A 12,967-nucleotide genomic window follows, 5' to 3' on the forward strand; every position below is an offset into this window, starting at 1 on the left:
CTTACTGTGACATTAGGCCTGGGTGGAGTTTCGCTACGCGGAACTCTGCAAAGTGACCAATGCAGTGTCACATGCTGAAAAATCAGAGCAAATGACACCATATTCAGCGCAAGCGGGCACTGCTTCTTTTCTGCCGCTCAAGTAGATTTTCTTGAACAGCAGCTTCCTCAACCATCTGCGACCACCTGTGTTGAGAAGATGGTCTGGAGTAAGATTTTCTCTGCTTGCACTCGCCCACGTAATGTAGACGAGCGTGAATAAGGAAAAAACTCTTCTCCGCTACGTGGTGCTTTTCAGGCGGAGCAGAGTGGGAAAAACTCTGTGAGCGTAGCAGAGTTCACTGCCCAACCCTATGTGACATGCATATATCAGGGACACAATTGGGTCAGACGTGGATGGCAACACACTGGTACACCACACATATCACACACATACACAGCTGTCATTTTGGTGTCAGTATTTCACTGCCCAACCCTATGTGACATGCATATATCAGGGACACAATTGGGTCAGACGTGGATGGCAACACACTGGTACACCACATATATCACACACATACACAGCTGTCATTTTGGTGTCAGTATTTATTGCTAAATGAATGCTGGCACCAGAATGACAGTACAATCACACTTGTCAACTGTGTCCATGTGTGCACATTGCAAGGGGACTTGTACCTGTCATGTTGTGCTTCCACTTGTATATGTGAGTCAGTACGTGCATGTGTGTATGCAATGTGATTGGGTGGTTGAGTTGGAGAGAACTTGAGCGGGTGATGTGCTTGTGTCAGTATGTGTGCCACTTGCATATGGCTTTGTTGTTGCATATGTTTTGTTGTGTTGCTGCATGCAACATTCAGGTGAGTGTTGTGTGGCGGTCGTTATTGTGATGTGTGTAGTTGTGCTTGTGTGTGCAAGTGTTTGTGTAGATGAGTGTTTAGTTGTGTTGGTGGTTGTGCCGTGTGTGGGTGCACTGTCAATAGTGTGTATGTTGTGTCATGAATGTATGTCAATGTGTGTTTGTGGCATGTACGTGTTGCACTGTGGTGGAACAGCAATGGATACAAGTGTGTATGTGGTGTGTTGTATACTGTAGTGTGTTGTGCAAGAGGACACATATGGCCATGATACAGTGTGTGTGAGACTTACCTGTATTCCATAACCACTGTCCATTGTCTGACGTCCATTGGGTCCAGCGAAGACCTCCCTCCGTCGGCAATCTGCATCAACACACCGTCTGTAGGACAGTAACATCTAAATATGGAAAACAGGAACGTGCCAGCCTGATGGCTAGGAAGAGTACATGATTGTGGCAGTCGGCGGCTCAGCAGCAATACACCTAAATATGGCGGGTGGAACATTGACAGTCTTCTTGGGTCCCCTGGTGCGGCCAAATTGACGGTAAGATTGCCAAGATCTAAATCAGGCCTTAAGTCCATAGGTAGAAATCTTGACTGGGCAAAAGCGCAAAAAGTTTTGCCCTGACCTAAGGACTTCAGAGTGTGTGAATTGGGAGCTTTTCCCACCAAAATTAGCTGCTGTAGTGCAACCCCATCCAACTGCTATCTGACTCAAGAGGCCAGCAGAAAAAAATAGTTTTGATTGATTCCTTACTTTTTCTTGGCATTTTTTTTACTTAAAATGTTCCCATGGTGCATTTTAATAATTTTGTGTCATTTTTCCAATTACTTTTCTCCATCATTTAAAATTGGGTGTCAGATTTTTAGTGTGTTGTGCCTTGACTTTTAGTGTTTTTACGCACTTTCCCTTAAGTTAAGCCTGTCTGCTCTGTGCCATTGCCTCCATGGGTTGAGCCCCGGTTGATTTATTGGCTGTGGCAAGGCTTTGGGACTTATTACTTGGGAAGTACTAAAATCCTGTCCAACTAATAACCCATATCTGATAGAGACTTCTAGCTCCAGATTCCTTACCTTTGATTTTTCCAGACATCAGGCTCAATCTGTAAACATTTGCTGAGCACTACCCGTTGCACGTACATCGGGTGGCTCCATTCGGCTCCGCATGGCGTCATTGGAACCGGAAATGATGTTGCAGACGCCTATTTAGTCACAGATCCAGGGAGAGCTTTTTGACAGGCCTTTTATCTGACTTTTTGTCTGAGTTTTTCCTTTGAGTGTGTTGAGATGTCATAAATGAAGGCTAGGTTCATACCGGGTGGCGCCTGTCACTGCGCAATGTTGGTCCCTGACCCCCATTTCCTTTGCCTCTGGTGCATCAAAAGCAACCATGACTCCAAGTTGTGCCGAGCCATGGCACCGAAGGCTTTGAGGGAGTGGTCCCTAAAACTGCTTGCGGCCTGGCAGTCGGCAACACTGACACGCACGACTGCAAGAAGGTGTCTGTCGAGAACGAGGTTACATGACTGATCTCGAAGCCCCAAATTCTCTTCTTCCTGTTTTATGTCATAGGGACACTCAGGAAGAGGCATAAGAAAAGACTTCATCTTGTCTGTGGGCCGACGAGACGCGCACAGAACATTGGCACTTCAAGCAAGATTGTGTGGAACTGCTAGCAAGTTCTACTCCACGTCTCCCACTGTTTCCAGGAAACGCATCAACACCCGCTTAAATAAAGGAGTTCCGCGAGGCCATGAGTCACATATTCAAGCGGGCAGACACCTCTTGCGTGCCTTCAGGTCCCGCAGGGTCAGAAGAGGCTCCAACCAGATCCATGCTGGCGCCTTTGACCTCAGCTGTGTGGGAGTTGAATGAATCCGTGCCTGGATCCAACCTGGTGCCAGTCATAACCAGGCGACCTTCTTCAGTGCCAATTGCAACGCCGATGCTCCCGGCTGCACCAGCCTCATTCTTATATCTGATGATCTGGAGCCAGAAGAACACCAATTCCGGTACCAATGGCACCCACAGGTGTCAGATCATTGCCTGAGTCTTGTTCTTCTTTTCATAGACTGGCATGGGAGGAGTCACTGGACCCTTTAGAACACCAGTTGGAAAGATCTTTGAATTAGTATGAGGAGCTAGGAGAGGCCCATGGTCTGGATACCTCTCGAGGTACTGGCTTTCTTTCTCCCCCCTACTGTGGCTATGGAGAAGGGAGCGTTCTTTGCAATGGTGGTGCATAGGTCAGCAGATGTCCTCGACCCTAAACTGTCCCCAGTGGCTGTCAGGACAAACATCTTGATGAAAGTGTTTCAGCCTGGGGCTTCTATATCTGAACCACTTTTGCCCTTCAACAAAGCACTTACAGATGTCCTGCTGGGAACTTGGTCCAAACATAGCACAGGGGCTCCTGTAAAGAGGACAATTGCCTGCTGCCATCACCAAGCTCTGGGCGACCCTAGCTTTCTCTGCCAACACCCCATCCCTAAGAGCTTGATAGTCCAAGCCTCAACGTCCCACGGCGGATTCCCTTCCGCTCCCCCGGATAGGGAATCCAAGAGACTGGATATCTTGAAAATAAGTTGTTTTCTTCAACCAGCCTGGCACTGAGGTCAGTGAACACCTTGTGCTTATTGGGCCATTTCTCCCATACCATTTGGGACACGGTTGCACAAGTGCTGCCTCAGGTCCCGGAGGATGCCCAGGCTGTACTCTCCAAAGTGGCGAAAGATGGGAGGGACGCAATTGGTGTGGCTTAGATACGACTGACTCATTGAGCAGAGCGATTGCATCAACAGTGGCCTTAAAGCTCCATGCCTGGCAGAGGACATCTGGTTTTTCGGGGATCTCCAAGCAAATCTGATGGAAATGCCCTTCGATGGCACTCACTTGTTTGGATAGAAGGCAGACTCTGCACCGGAGTCCCTTAAGCATTCTCAGGCTATGGCCAAGTCCTAGGGCCTCTCAGCGACCCCTCTTCCACTGTCTGCCTTTTACCCCTTTAGTGGCTGCAGAAGGGGTGTGGTACTGCACCAGCCCTTTGCCAGCCATTGTCCTATGCAACCATCCTAGGGTATGCGAGCTCGTGGGTGCAGTGCCTTCAGACCTAGAGGGTCTGCAGGCCAGAAGCCGTCTACCACACAGCCGCGACATCTGCAGCCTCAAACCCTCCTAGTTTGGATCTGCAGGACCTTGTTTGCCCAGTTGGCGGGAGAATACACCATTTCCTCTACTGGAAGTCTATAACATCAAACGCTGGCGTACTGCAGATCATCAGGAAGGGCTATGCCCTACCTTTTCAATCCTTTTCACCTCCTATTCCACCAATATTTGAACAGCTGATAGAGGATCATTTGTCACTATCCCAAGAGGAAGTTACTGCTGTCTTGGCCAACAGAGCCATAGAAAGGGACCGAATATCAGAAATGGGCAGTGATTGATATTCCTGCTACTTTCTGATACCTAAAAAGAACAAGAGTCTTTGCCTTATACTAGACCTACGGACCGTAAATCTCTTCCTCAAGAAAAAGTTGAAGTTGCTCATGTTGGCTCAGGTCTTGTCTGCCCTAGACCTAGAAGACTATTTAAAGCGCTGGACTAGAAGGATGATTATTTTCATATTCCCATCCTGCCGGCCCACAGGCGTTACCAGTGGTTCAAGGTAGGCCACACACACTTTCAGTTCACAGTGCTGCCATTTGGCCTTCTCAGCACCCCTCAAGTGTTCACCAAAGTGATGGTGGTGGTGGCAGCTCATCTGCGCAGGTTGGGGATTTCTGGCTTCCCCTACCTTGATGACTGTCAGTTGAAGACCAACTCGCCCCAGGCTGTCATCTCCCACCTCTAGACTACGGTGGTCCTCCTGCATTCAGTGGGGTTCACTATAAACATGCAGAAGTCACACCAGACTCCCTCTCAGATGCTCTGTTTCATAGGAGCTGTTCTGGACACAGGGCAGTTTCAGGATTATCCTCCCGAGCAGCGAGTCCAGTATATTCAAGCTATGATACAGATGTTTCATCCTCTGTCCTGGATTTTGGTCTGAATGACTATGAGGCTGCTAGGCCTCATGGCCTCCTGCATCCTGCTGGGAAAACATGCCAAACAGCATATACATGCTCTGCAGTAGGATCTGAATTTCCAGTGGGTGCCGCATCAGGGAAATCTCTCCAACATGGTCCAGATCTCGGAGGGAACTGCAAAGTGGTGGTTAATGAACCGCAATTGAGTCAGAGGCATACTCCTCTCCCTTCCCCAATCAGACCTCACAGTAGTGACAGATACGTGACTCCTGTGATGGGTAACCATCTGGAAGAGGTGGAGATTAGAGGACTCTGGTCTCTGGCAGAATCCAGACTCCACATAAACATGTTGGAGCTCAGGGCGATCCAACTAGCATTGAAGGCATTTCTTCCCACCACCATGTGGTACTGCAACAAGCAGCGAAGGGTAGGGCAGTGGACCCTTTGTAAAGAGGCCCTATCTCTGGGTATGGCTGGAACAGCAGGGCATAACCCTGGTGGTTTAACACCTGGCAGGGTCTCTGCACTCCAGGGTGGACAATCTCAGCCATTGATGCCTAGTGGATCATCAGTGGTGAATCCATTTGGGAGTGGTACAACATCACTTTCAGCAGTGGGGAGAGCCTTGGTTAGATCTCTTTGCCCCCGAAGAGAACACGCAATGTCAGCAGTATTGTACGTTGGAGTTTCCAAGGTGGCTCTCGCTCAGTGACGATTTTCATTGCGAGTGGAGCTCAGACCTCCTGTACACTTTTCCGCCCATACCACTCCTGGCCAGAATTCTCAAGAAGAACAAGAACGACCGGGCACAAGTAATCCTTATGGCTCCAGACTGGGCATGGAGAGTCTGGTCCCCAGAGCTTCTGAAAATGAGCATTGATCTTCCGATCAGGCTTCCCCTTCGGGAGGATCATCTGTTGTGGCAGTAGGGGAGGGTCCACCACCTGAACCTGTCAACTCTGTGCCTTCATGCGTGGAGATTGAGCAGCAGCAGTTGACAGCTTTCGACCTTCATCCTGAAGTCTGTAACATTATTTTGACAGCCAATTGTTCCTCCACAAAAATGGTATACGCCTGCTGTTGGGAAAGACTTCTAAGATGTTGTACAGAGAAATCTATAGATCCTCTCTCTGCTTCTCTATCTGATATTATTCTCTTCATTCTGCCTCTTGACCAGAAGGCTTTCTTTCTGGGGGTTGGGAATTGCTATCTCTCTGCTCTATCAGCCTTTCTACGGCTGCCTGATCAACCGTCTCTTTTCAAGTCCTGTATTTTAAATAGGTTCTTTTAAAGGGCTTGTAAATATGGTCGCAACTACACCCTTTGTAATGCCTCAGAGGGATCTCACATTCCTCATGTGTGCCCCTTCTGAGCCACTGCACCATTGCCCCGTCTAGCTGCTCACCATCAAGACAGCCTTCTTTGTGGCAATAACACTGGCCAGGAGGGTGAGTGAGATACAGGCCTTATTATCTAAGCTGCCATATCTCATGGTGTTTCCAGAAAACATAGTGCTGCACACCTGTGCCTCTTCCCTTCCCAAGGTGATGACCCCATTCCATCTGGGTCAAAATGTCACCTTGCCCACCTTCTTTGCACCCCCAAATCCATCTAAGGAGGAGGCACGACTCCACCGGCTGGACTCAAAAATAGCGTTGTCATTCTACCTTGACTGCACAAAAGAGTTCCGGGTGGATGCCCAACTCTTTTTGGGGTATGTGGGAGCAAAGAAGGGATGGGCAGTACAGAAACAGACCATTTCTCGCTGGGTCTTCCTCTGTACTCGACTACACCCTGGCTAAGAAGCAGCCTCCCGAGGGCTTAAGGGCCATTGCCACTAGGAGAAAAGCTGCAACGATGGCGTTAGCAGGTGGAGTCCCAGTCTTGGACATCTTCCAGGCAGCAATATGGCTATCCATGCACATATTTGCCAAATACTGCTGTCTAGACAGGTCCGCAGGGATGGGCATTTCGCCTGTTGAGTCCTTTAGGAATTTTTTGTGTGAAGCATTGTCCGCAGCCCACCGCCAGGAGGATATTGCTTGGGTATCAAATCAAAGGAAAGGAATCTGCAGCTATATAAAGTCTCTACCAGATAATGCATTTCCGAAGGAGAGTAACTTGTTTTTTCTTATATCACACAAAACAATAAAATGAAATGTGGAAACTTATAAATAGCCCTCCACCCAAGACGAGTTTACCTTGGTGAGTTGGTTACATTGTTCATTAGTGGAGCAGACTGTTCCTGACGGATACTGTCAAAATTAAATCCTGTTGGGAAGGAATGGTGGGCCTAGTCTTTCTTACTGACGTGTAGTAGGTCATAATACTGAAGAACCATAAAGGTATTATAGAGACTATTTTTTACAATGGATATTTGCAGCCTAAAGACGATTAAAGGTAAGGGCCTAGCTAGAAAATTCTGCTATATGCTGGAAATGTCAGATTCCCTTTGCAATATACTACACATACTGTTGAGGTGCCCAACTTTCCAAATATATATTGGCATCAGTCATGGGGCAAAATTAACATAGTTTGGGGATGTTAAAGCCTACATTATACCAGCTTTGGTTGATGAGGATAGGCTATTCATCACTCTATGAGGGGCATTCTGTGAGGGTGGAAAGGTGCTGCTGTCTCAAGGCAAGGTTAAATCAAATATGTGGTCTGACACATATTAGTGAATAACACACATTTATTGAACTTGAACATGCATGTGAAAAAGGTTTCTAAGAAGGTTAAGAACTAATAATTATCTACAAAATACATATTTGGCTTAAATGGAAATACACTTAATGGATATTAATAGGCCTTATGTACGCTGACGATTTCAATATATTGGTTAAACTTCGAAAATATAAATATAGAATCACACAAGAATATAAGATTGTGAAATGTGTTCACTTAGCTAATATTTTAGCAATAATGATTACAAGCTTATGGTCACCATCCTAGTCCCATTACTTTGGTAATGGGTAGGACACCCACTAAGGTTTTGAGGCAGTACAATGGAAATGCTGCCTAGAATTTCATCTTCTTAGATTGGCTAATGTGTTAAGTATACTATTGCATACATTTGTAAACAAACTGTCTTGAACGAATATACTTGTTTCTCTTCTAGTTATAACATATTAAAAATTACTCTAGGCTGCAACAAGGTGCAGTACAAGGATTAGCACTTGAAGATAGGTGGATTTATAAATGCTTGTGGGAAGATCTCCTGCAATTGCCTGAAGTTAATGGAATCATGTTTATGTTTATAGAATGTGAATAAAAAATGTAAGCACTTAAAATAATGCCAGTATTGCATTACTTTTTTTTGATAGGTTGTATTTTGTTGGGACAAATAGTCGATCATATTGACTCTCTTATGGAAGAATGGTTCCCTGGCCTCTTGGAAACTGATGTATGTGGCGAAGGTGAAACACTGTTGAAAAAGTGGGTTTTATACAGCTTCGAGGACGGTCAAGAACATAAACAAATTTTACTTGATGATTTGCTAAAGGTGGCTGAACAAGGTATTTATTCTACTTGATACTGCATGTAGAAGACCTTCTTATATGGTGCATTCATTTTTTTAATATCTTAAGAATTTTTGCTGTGAGAATTAGCAGAGTAGCACAGGAATAATGCACAAATGTTTTAGATTGAATTATGTGTTTCCTGTATGTTCCATCTATTTCATTCGGATGCCATTACCCTTTTGGTACCTACTTACAAACAATGACTCACAGCTTCTATTTTGGCTTGATGACAAATGTTGTCAAGATCTGAGATGGACAGATGCTGATAAGGCACCCTACAGACAGGGAAGCTTTCTCCACCTGATGAACAAACTGCCTAAATAGTAAGTCCCCTACCACATGTAGTAATCATATCCCCAGTTCATACATAAATGGCAAGTCAAATCTGAAATATTGCAAGAAGCAACCATAGACATAAAATTACTCTGTAGGTTTATAATGTTGCAGGTGCCAGTACGCCAGAATCTCTGGACATACCCCACCAATTTTTGTAAAGTCTTCAATCATTAAATACATTATTTTCCACTAAAAGCTTGCATCAAGGTGTATCAGTGCAGTATCAAGTGAGCTGCCATGGGAATGGACATGGGACAGCTAATCATAGTGAGGAACCCACCTGGTTATTTGCAAAACCTGGAGAAGAGTGGCTCAATGGTTAGAGCGGCAGACCCTGAAGCAGAGATCTGGCTCAAGACCAGGGTTCAAGTCCCGCTTCGGCAGGTCTTGGGCTCAATTCCCCTTGACCAGATAATTCTCGCCTCGGTGCCTAATCTAAGTAATGGGTCCCACTCTGCAACTCTGGGCAATAGCTTGCTTAATCTCCACAACGGCCCCAACAGCACTTGGATGCCTGGCTTCACCCTGGGGGTGCTCAGGAGTGGGCGCCTCACAGGGAAAAGCCAGGAGGGGTTCCATAGCGGTATGAGTACAGCGCCTTGAGACCCTAACGGGTGAGTAGTGCGCTATACAAGTGCTAATTTACATTTTTTTACATTTACATTTACAAAACCTGTCCAGGCATTCTCTTTCACATCTTCAGTATCTGGAATGCACTGTGCAGTTTTCGTGGTATAGAGCATATCTTCATACCTGAGTGCTGTTCCTGAGAATATATTCATTCAGCAAGTAAGCAGCAGCCAATTGGCCTGCCACCAAATATTACTTGTTTATTCATGTTTATTCAACTGAACTCAGACAGTTGCGGGTGCAAATCCTTTGACCAAGAAGCCTAATATGTGTGCATTATCGGACAAAACCAATCAGGTGGCTTTTTCTCCACCACTTTTCTTGCTGAATATTTTGCACCACCAACCAAGATTTTGGGTTTAAAGAAGACATGTTGTCGTGTGATCTCTGTAGTTGAATGCATCTGAAAGCCATAAAAGAATGCAGAGCAAAACGTTGTATGACTTGGTCAGCGGAAGGCTGTCAGAGCAAATGTATAATGAGGTAGAGGTTGAGATCTCCTTCAAGATCATTTTCATCCAGTAAGCCCTCAAAAAAGAAGACATCACAAGAATTAAAAGCATTCAACTTCTCCTCATCAAAAAAAGGTCCTCAGGTAGTCTCCTCCAATTCCACTCCACCCTCAGAGTTTTCTCTAACACTGGAGGTTCTGGAGCTAAAGCCTGTGACTCCAACTTCTTTTTTTCCTCCTCCGCCTCACATGGCGTTGGTATCTGTAGTACCCAACTCCGGGAGCGGATACATCTAGCCTAATGCAGGGTATGATAGAGCTATTTAGGAAATTTTCACTCCCCTCTGGTGGGCCTGCTAGCCACACAGGATAATTATGTGGACTTATTTGATAGAGACTTATAGTTGCAGATTCCTTACCTTAGAATTTTCCCCCAGGTATCAGACTGGATCCGGAGATTTTCCCTTCGAGCAATACCCTTGTGCATCGGTAGGTGGTGTTGGTCAACTGGGCGGGCATCGTAATCGCCGCGATGACATCAGGAGTAGTATATAGATGTCGCCTCAGTGCAGTGACGTCAGTTCTTTTCTTTCCACGCCACGTGCTGAACCGGAGAGAGCTACCCTAGTCTCTTTTTGACGGACTTCAACCCTTTTGTCGAGGTTTTGGTGAGTTTTTTGTTGTGTCAATGCTGTCCCTGAAGACCGGTTTCAAACCGTACGAGGACTGTCACTGCATGATCCACATCGGGTCATGGTCGCTCTTCAGACCCGAAGTCGTGCTCCGAGTGCCAGGCCATACACCCGAAGGCCTTGAGGGAGTGGTCCCTCAAGCTTATTCTGGCCTGGTGCTCGACTCCATGTAGGTCCCGGTCTCACTCGAGGGGAAGGTCTTGTGACCGGTCAAAGAGCCACCACCATTCTTCTTCCTCGAAGTCTTCAGGTCAAGGTAAATGGAAGAAGAAGTCAAAGAGATTCTGTCACCCTTTGACTTCACCCCATTGCTCGGCTGATACAACGCTGGAGGAGCATCGATGCTCGAGTCCTCCATCTTCGGAGCCTGCTTCTCGGTCCGCTCCGTGCTTCTCCGAGTTTCTGTGAGCATGAATGGCCCCAGTCCAATTAAAGGAGTTTTATGAGGCCGTGCACCTCATTTTTTGGCCAGGCTGACCCCTATACGGTACCTTCGGGCCAAGGGGTTCAGTCAGGGGGCCTTCGGGTTCTGCTTCAGCATCTCCGGCTCCAGCCACCAAGGTCTCCTCCGGATCTGCTCTCTATCTGCACGGATGCCGGTCGTACCATTGAGACCTTCCCCGACGCCAATTCAATAGTCAACGCTCCCGATGTGGGTGGTGCCCACCATCGACGTCAACCCAATCCTCATCCCCGACCACTCAGGGTCGGTCCAGCGTTGGCCACCACCTCCTTCTTTGATGGGGCCAATTCACCCCCAGGTTAGATGTTGACCCTTTTTCTTATGGGTACAAATTTGAGGAAGGATTGGAGGGGACTCTGGACCGTTATGAATACCAGGATGACTCTAACTTGGACTGAGCATAGGAGTTGTGTGAGGCCAGTGGCCTGAGCACTTCTCCAGACGCTGGCATGCTGTCTTCTCCTACCGTGGCTATAGCGGAGGGAGTGACTTATTCAATGGTGGTCAGTAGGGCAGCTGAGGTCCTCTGCCTTGATCTGCCTACTGTTCAGGACAGGTCTAATCTCCTGACAGAGGTGCTTCAGCCAGGGGTTTCCACATCTGAGCCTCTTCTTACATTCAATGAAGACCTCACCGATATCCTATTGGGTACTTGGTCCAGACCCAACACAGGGGCTCCTGTGAACAGGACTATCACATGCTGCCATCGGCCCGCCCTGAACGACCCTAAATTCCTATCGCAGCACCCCACGTCTGAGAGCCTTATCATCCAGGCATCATCTGCCTCAGGCGCATTTCCTTCCACACCACGGATAGGGAATCAAAAAGGCTGGAACAATTTGAGAAGAAGATGTTTTCTTCCTCCAGTCTTGCGCTGCAGTCAGTGAACACCTCATGCCTTTTGGACCGCTATGCCCACTCTCTGCGGGATATGTTAGCGCAAGTTCTGCTGCAGATACCGGAGGAGGCCCTTGCTATCGTCTACCATGCTGTCACTGATCAGAGAGATGCAGCAAAGTTCACAATCAGATGTGGGCTGGACACGACTGACTTCCTAGGTAGATTGGTTGCAACGGTGGTGGCCTTGAGGTGCCAAGCCTGGTTGCATGCATCTGTTTTTTCGGGGATGTCCAGCAGACTCTTATGGACATGCCCTTTGATGGCTGCGGTCTCTTTGGAGACAAGGCGGACTCGGCTTTGGAGAGGTTAAAGGACTCTCGGGCTACAGCTCGGTCTTTCCACTGCCCCTCGACTCCAACAGTCTGCTTTTTGCCCCTTTCGTGGCCACGGAAGGGGCTCCTTGTTGCGTCCCTATCCCAGCCACCGTGCCACCCATGCTGTTCAGCCACTGCGTGGCTGGGTACGTGGAATCCCATGTGGGCGTGGGACAGGGAACAAGAGGTCTTCCCAGTCCACCCCTGTCCCTGCTGCAGCCTCTAAACCCTCCTAGTCCATCCCCTCACTCTGATCCAGTTGGCGGCAGGATTCGCCATCACCTGCCCCACTGAAAATTCATCACGACCGACAGGTGGGTTTTGCAGATCATTCAAAGGGGTTACTCCCTCCCTTTTGAATCTGCCCCACCAGCCATGCCTCCATCAGTCAGCCATATTCTGGAGGAGCATTTGGCACTTCTCTGCCAGGAAGTTGTGGCTCTCTTTGCCAAGGGAGCCATAGAGAGGGTCCCTGTGCCAGAAGTAGTTCATGGTTGTTTTTCTCGCTACTTTTTGGTGCCCAAAAAAGACAAGGGCTTACATCCTATCCTAGACCTTCGGGACCTCAATCTCTTCCTCAAGATGGAGAAATTCAAAATGCTCAACCTGGCTCAGGTCCTGTCTGCCTTGGACCGAGGAGACTTGATGATAGCGTTGGACTTGCAGAATGCTTATTTCCACATTCCCATCCATGCTGCCCACAGACGTTACCTGCGATTCGTGGTAGGTCATGAGCACTTTCAATTTACCGTGATCCCTTTTGGCCTTACCAGTGGGCC

General features: G+C 47.5%; 1 protein-coding gene across 3 annotated transcripts in view; it reads left to right on the forward strand.

Annotated features, from left to right (window-relative positions):
• Positions 1 to 12,967, forward strand: part of LRRK2 (leucine rich repeat kinase 2) — a 1,446,345-nt gene that overhangs the window by 946,614 nt on the left and 486,764 nt on the right. For all 3 annotated transcript variants that reach the window (XM_069229760.1, XM_069229761.1, XM_069229762.1), the window contains one exon: positions 8,205 to 8,396. In XM_069229760.1, the coding sequence (XP_069085861.1) occupies positions 8,205 to 8,396 (192 nt within the window). The remainder of the gene's footprint in view (positions 1 to 8,204; positions 8,397 to 12,967) is intronic.

This window comes from Pleurodeles waltl, chromosome 4_1 (genome assembly GCF_031143425.1).
Source record: "Pleurodeles waltl isolate 20211129_DDA chromosome 4_1, aPleWal1.hap1.20221129, whole genome shotgun sequence".
Taxonomy (NCBI): Eukaryota; Metazoa; Chordata; class Amphibia; order Caudata; family Salamandridae; genus Pleurodeles; species Pleurodeles waltl.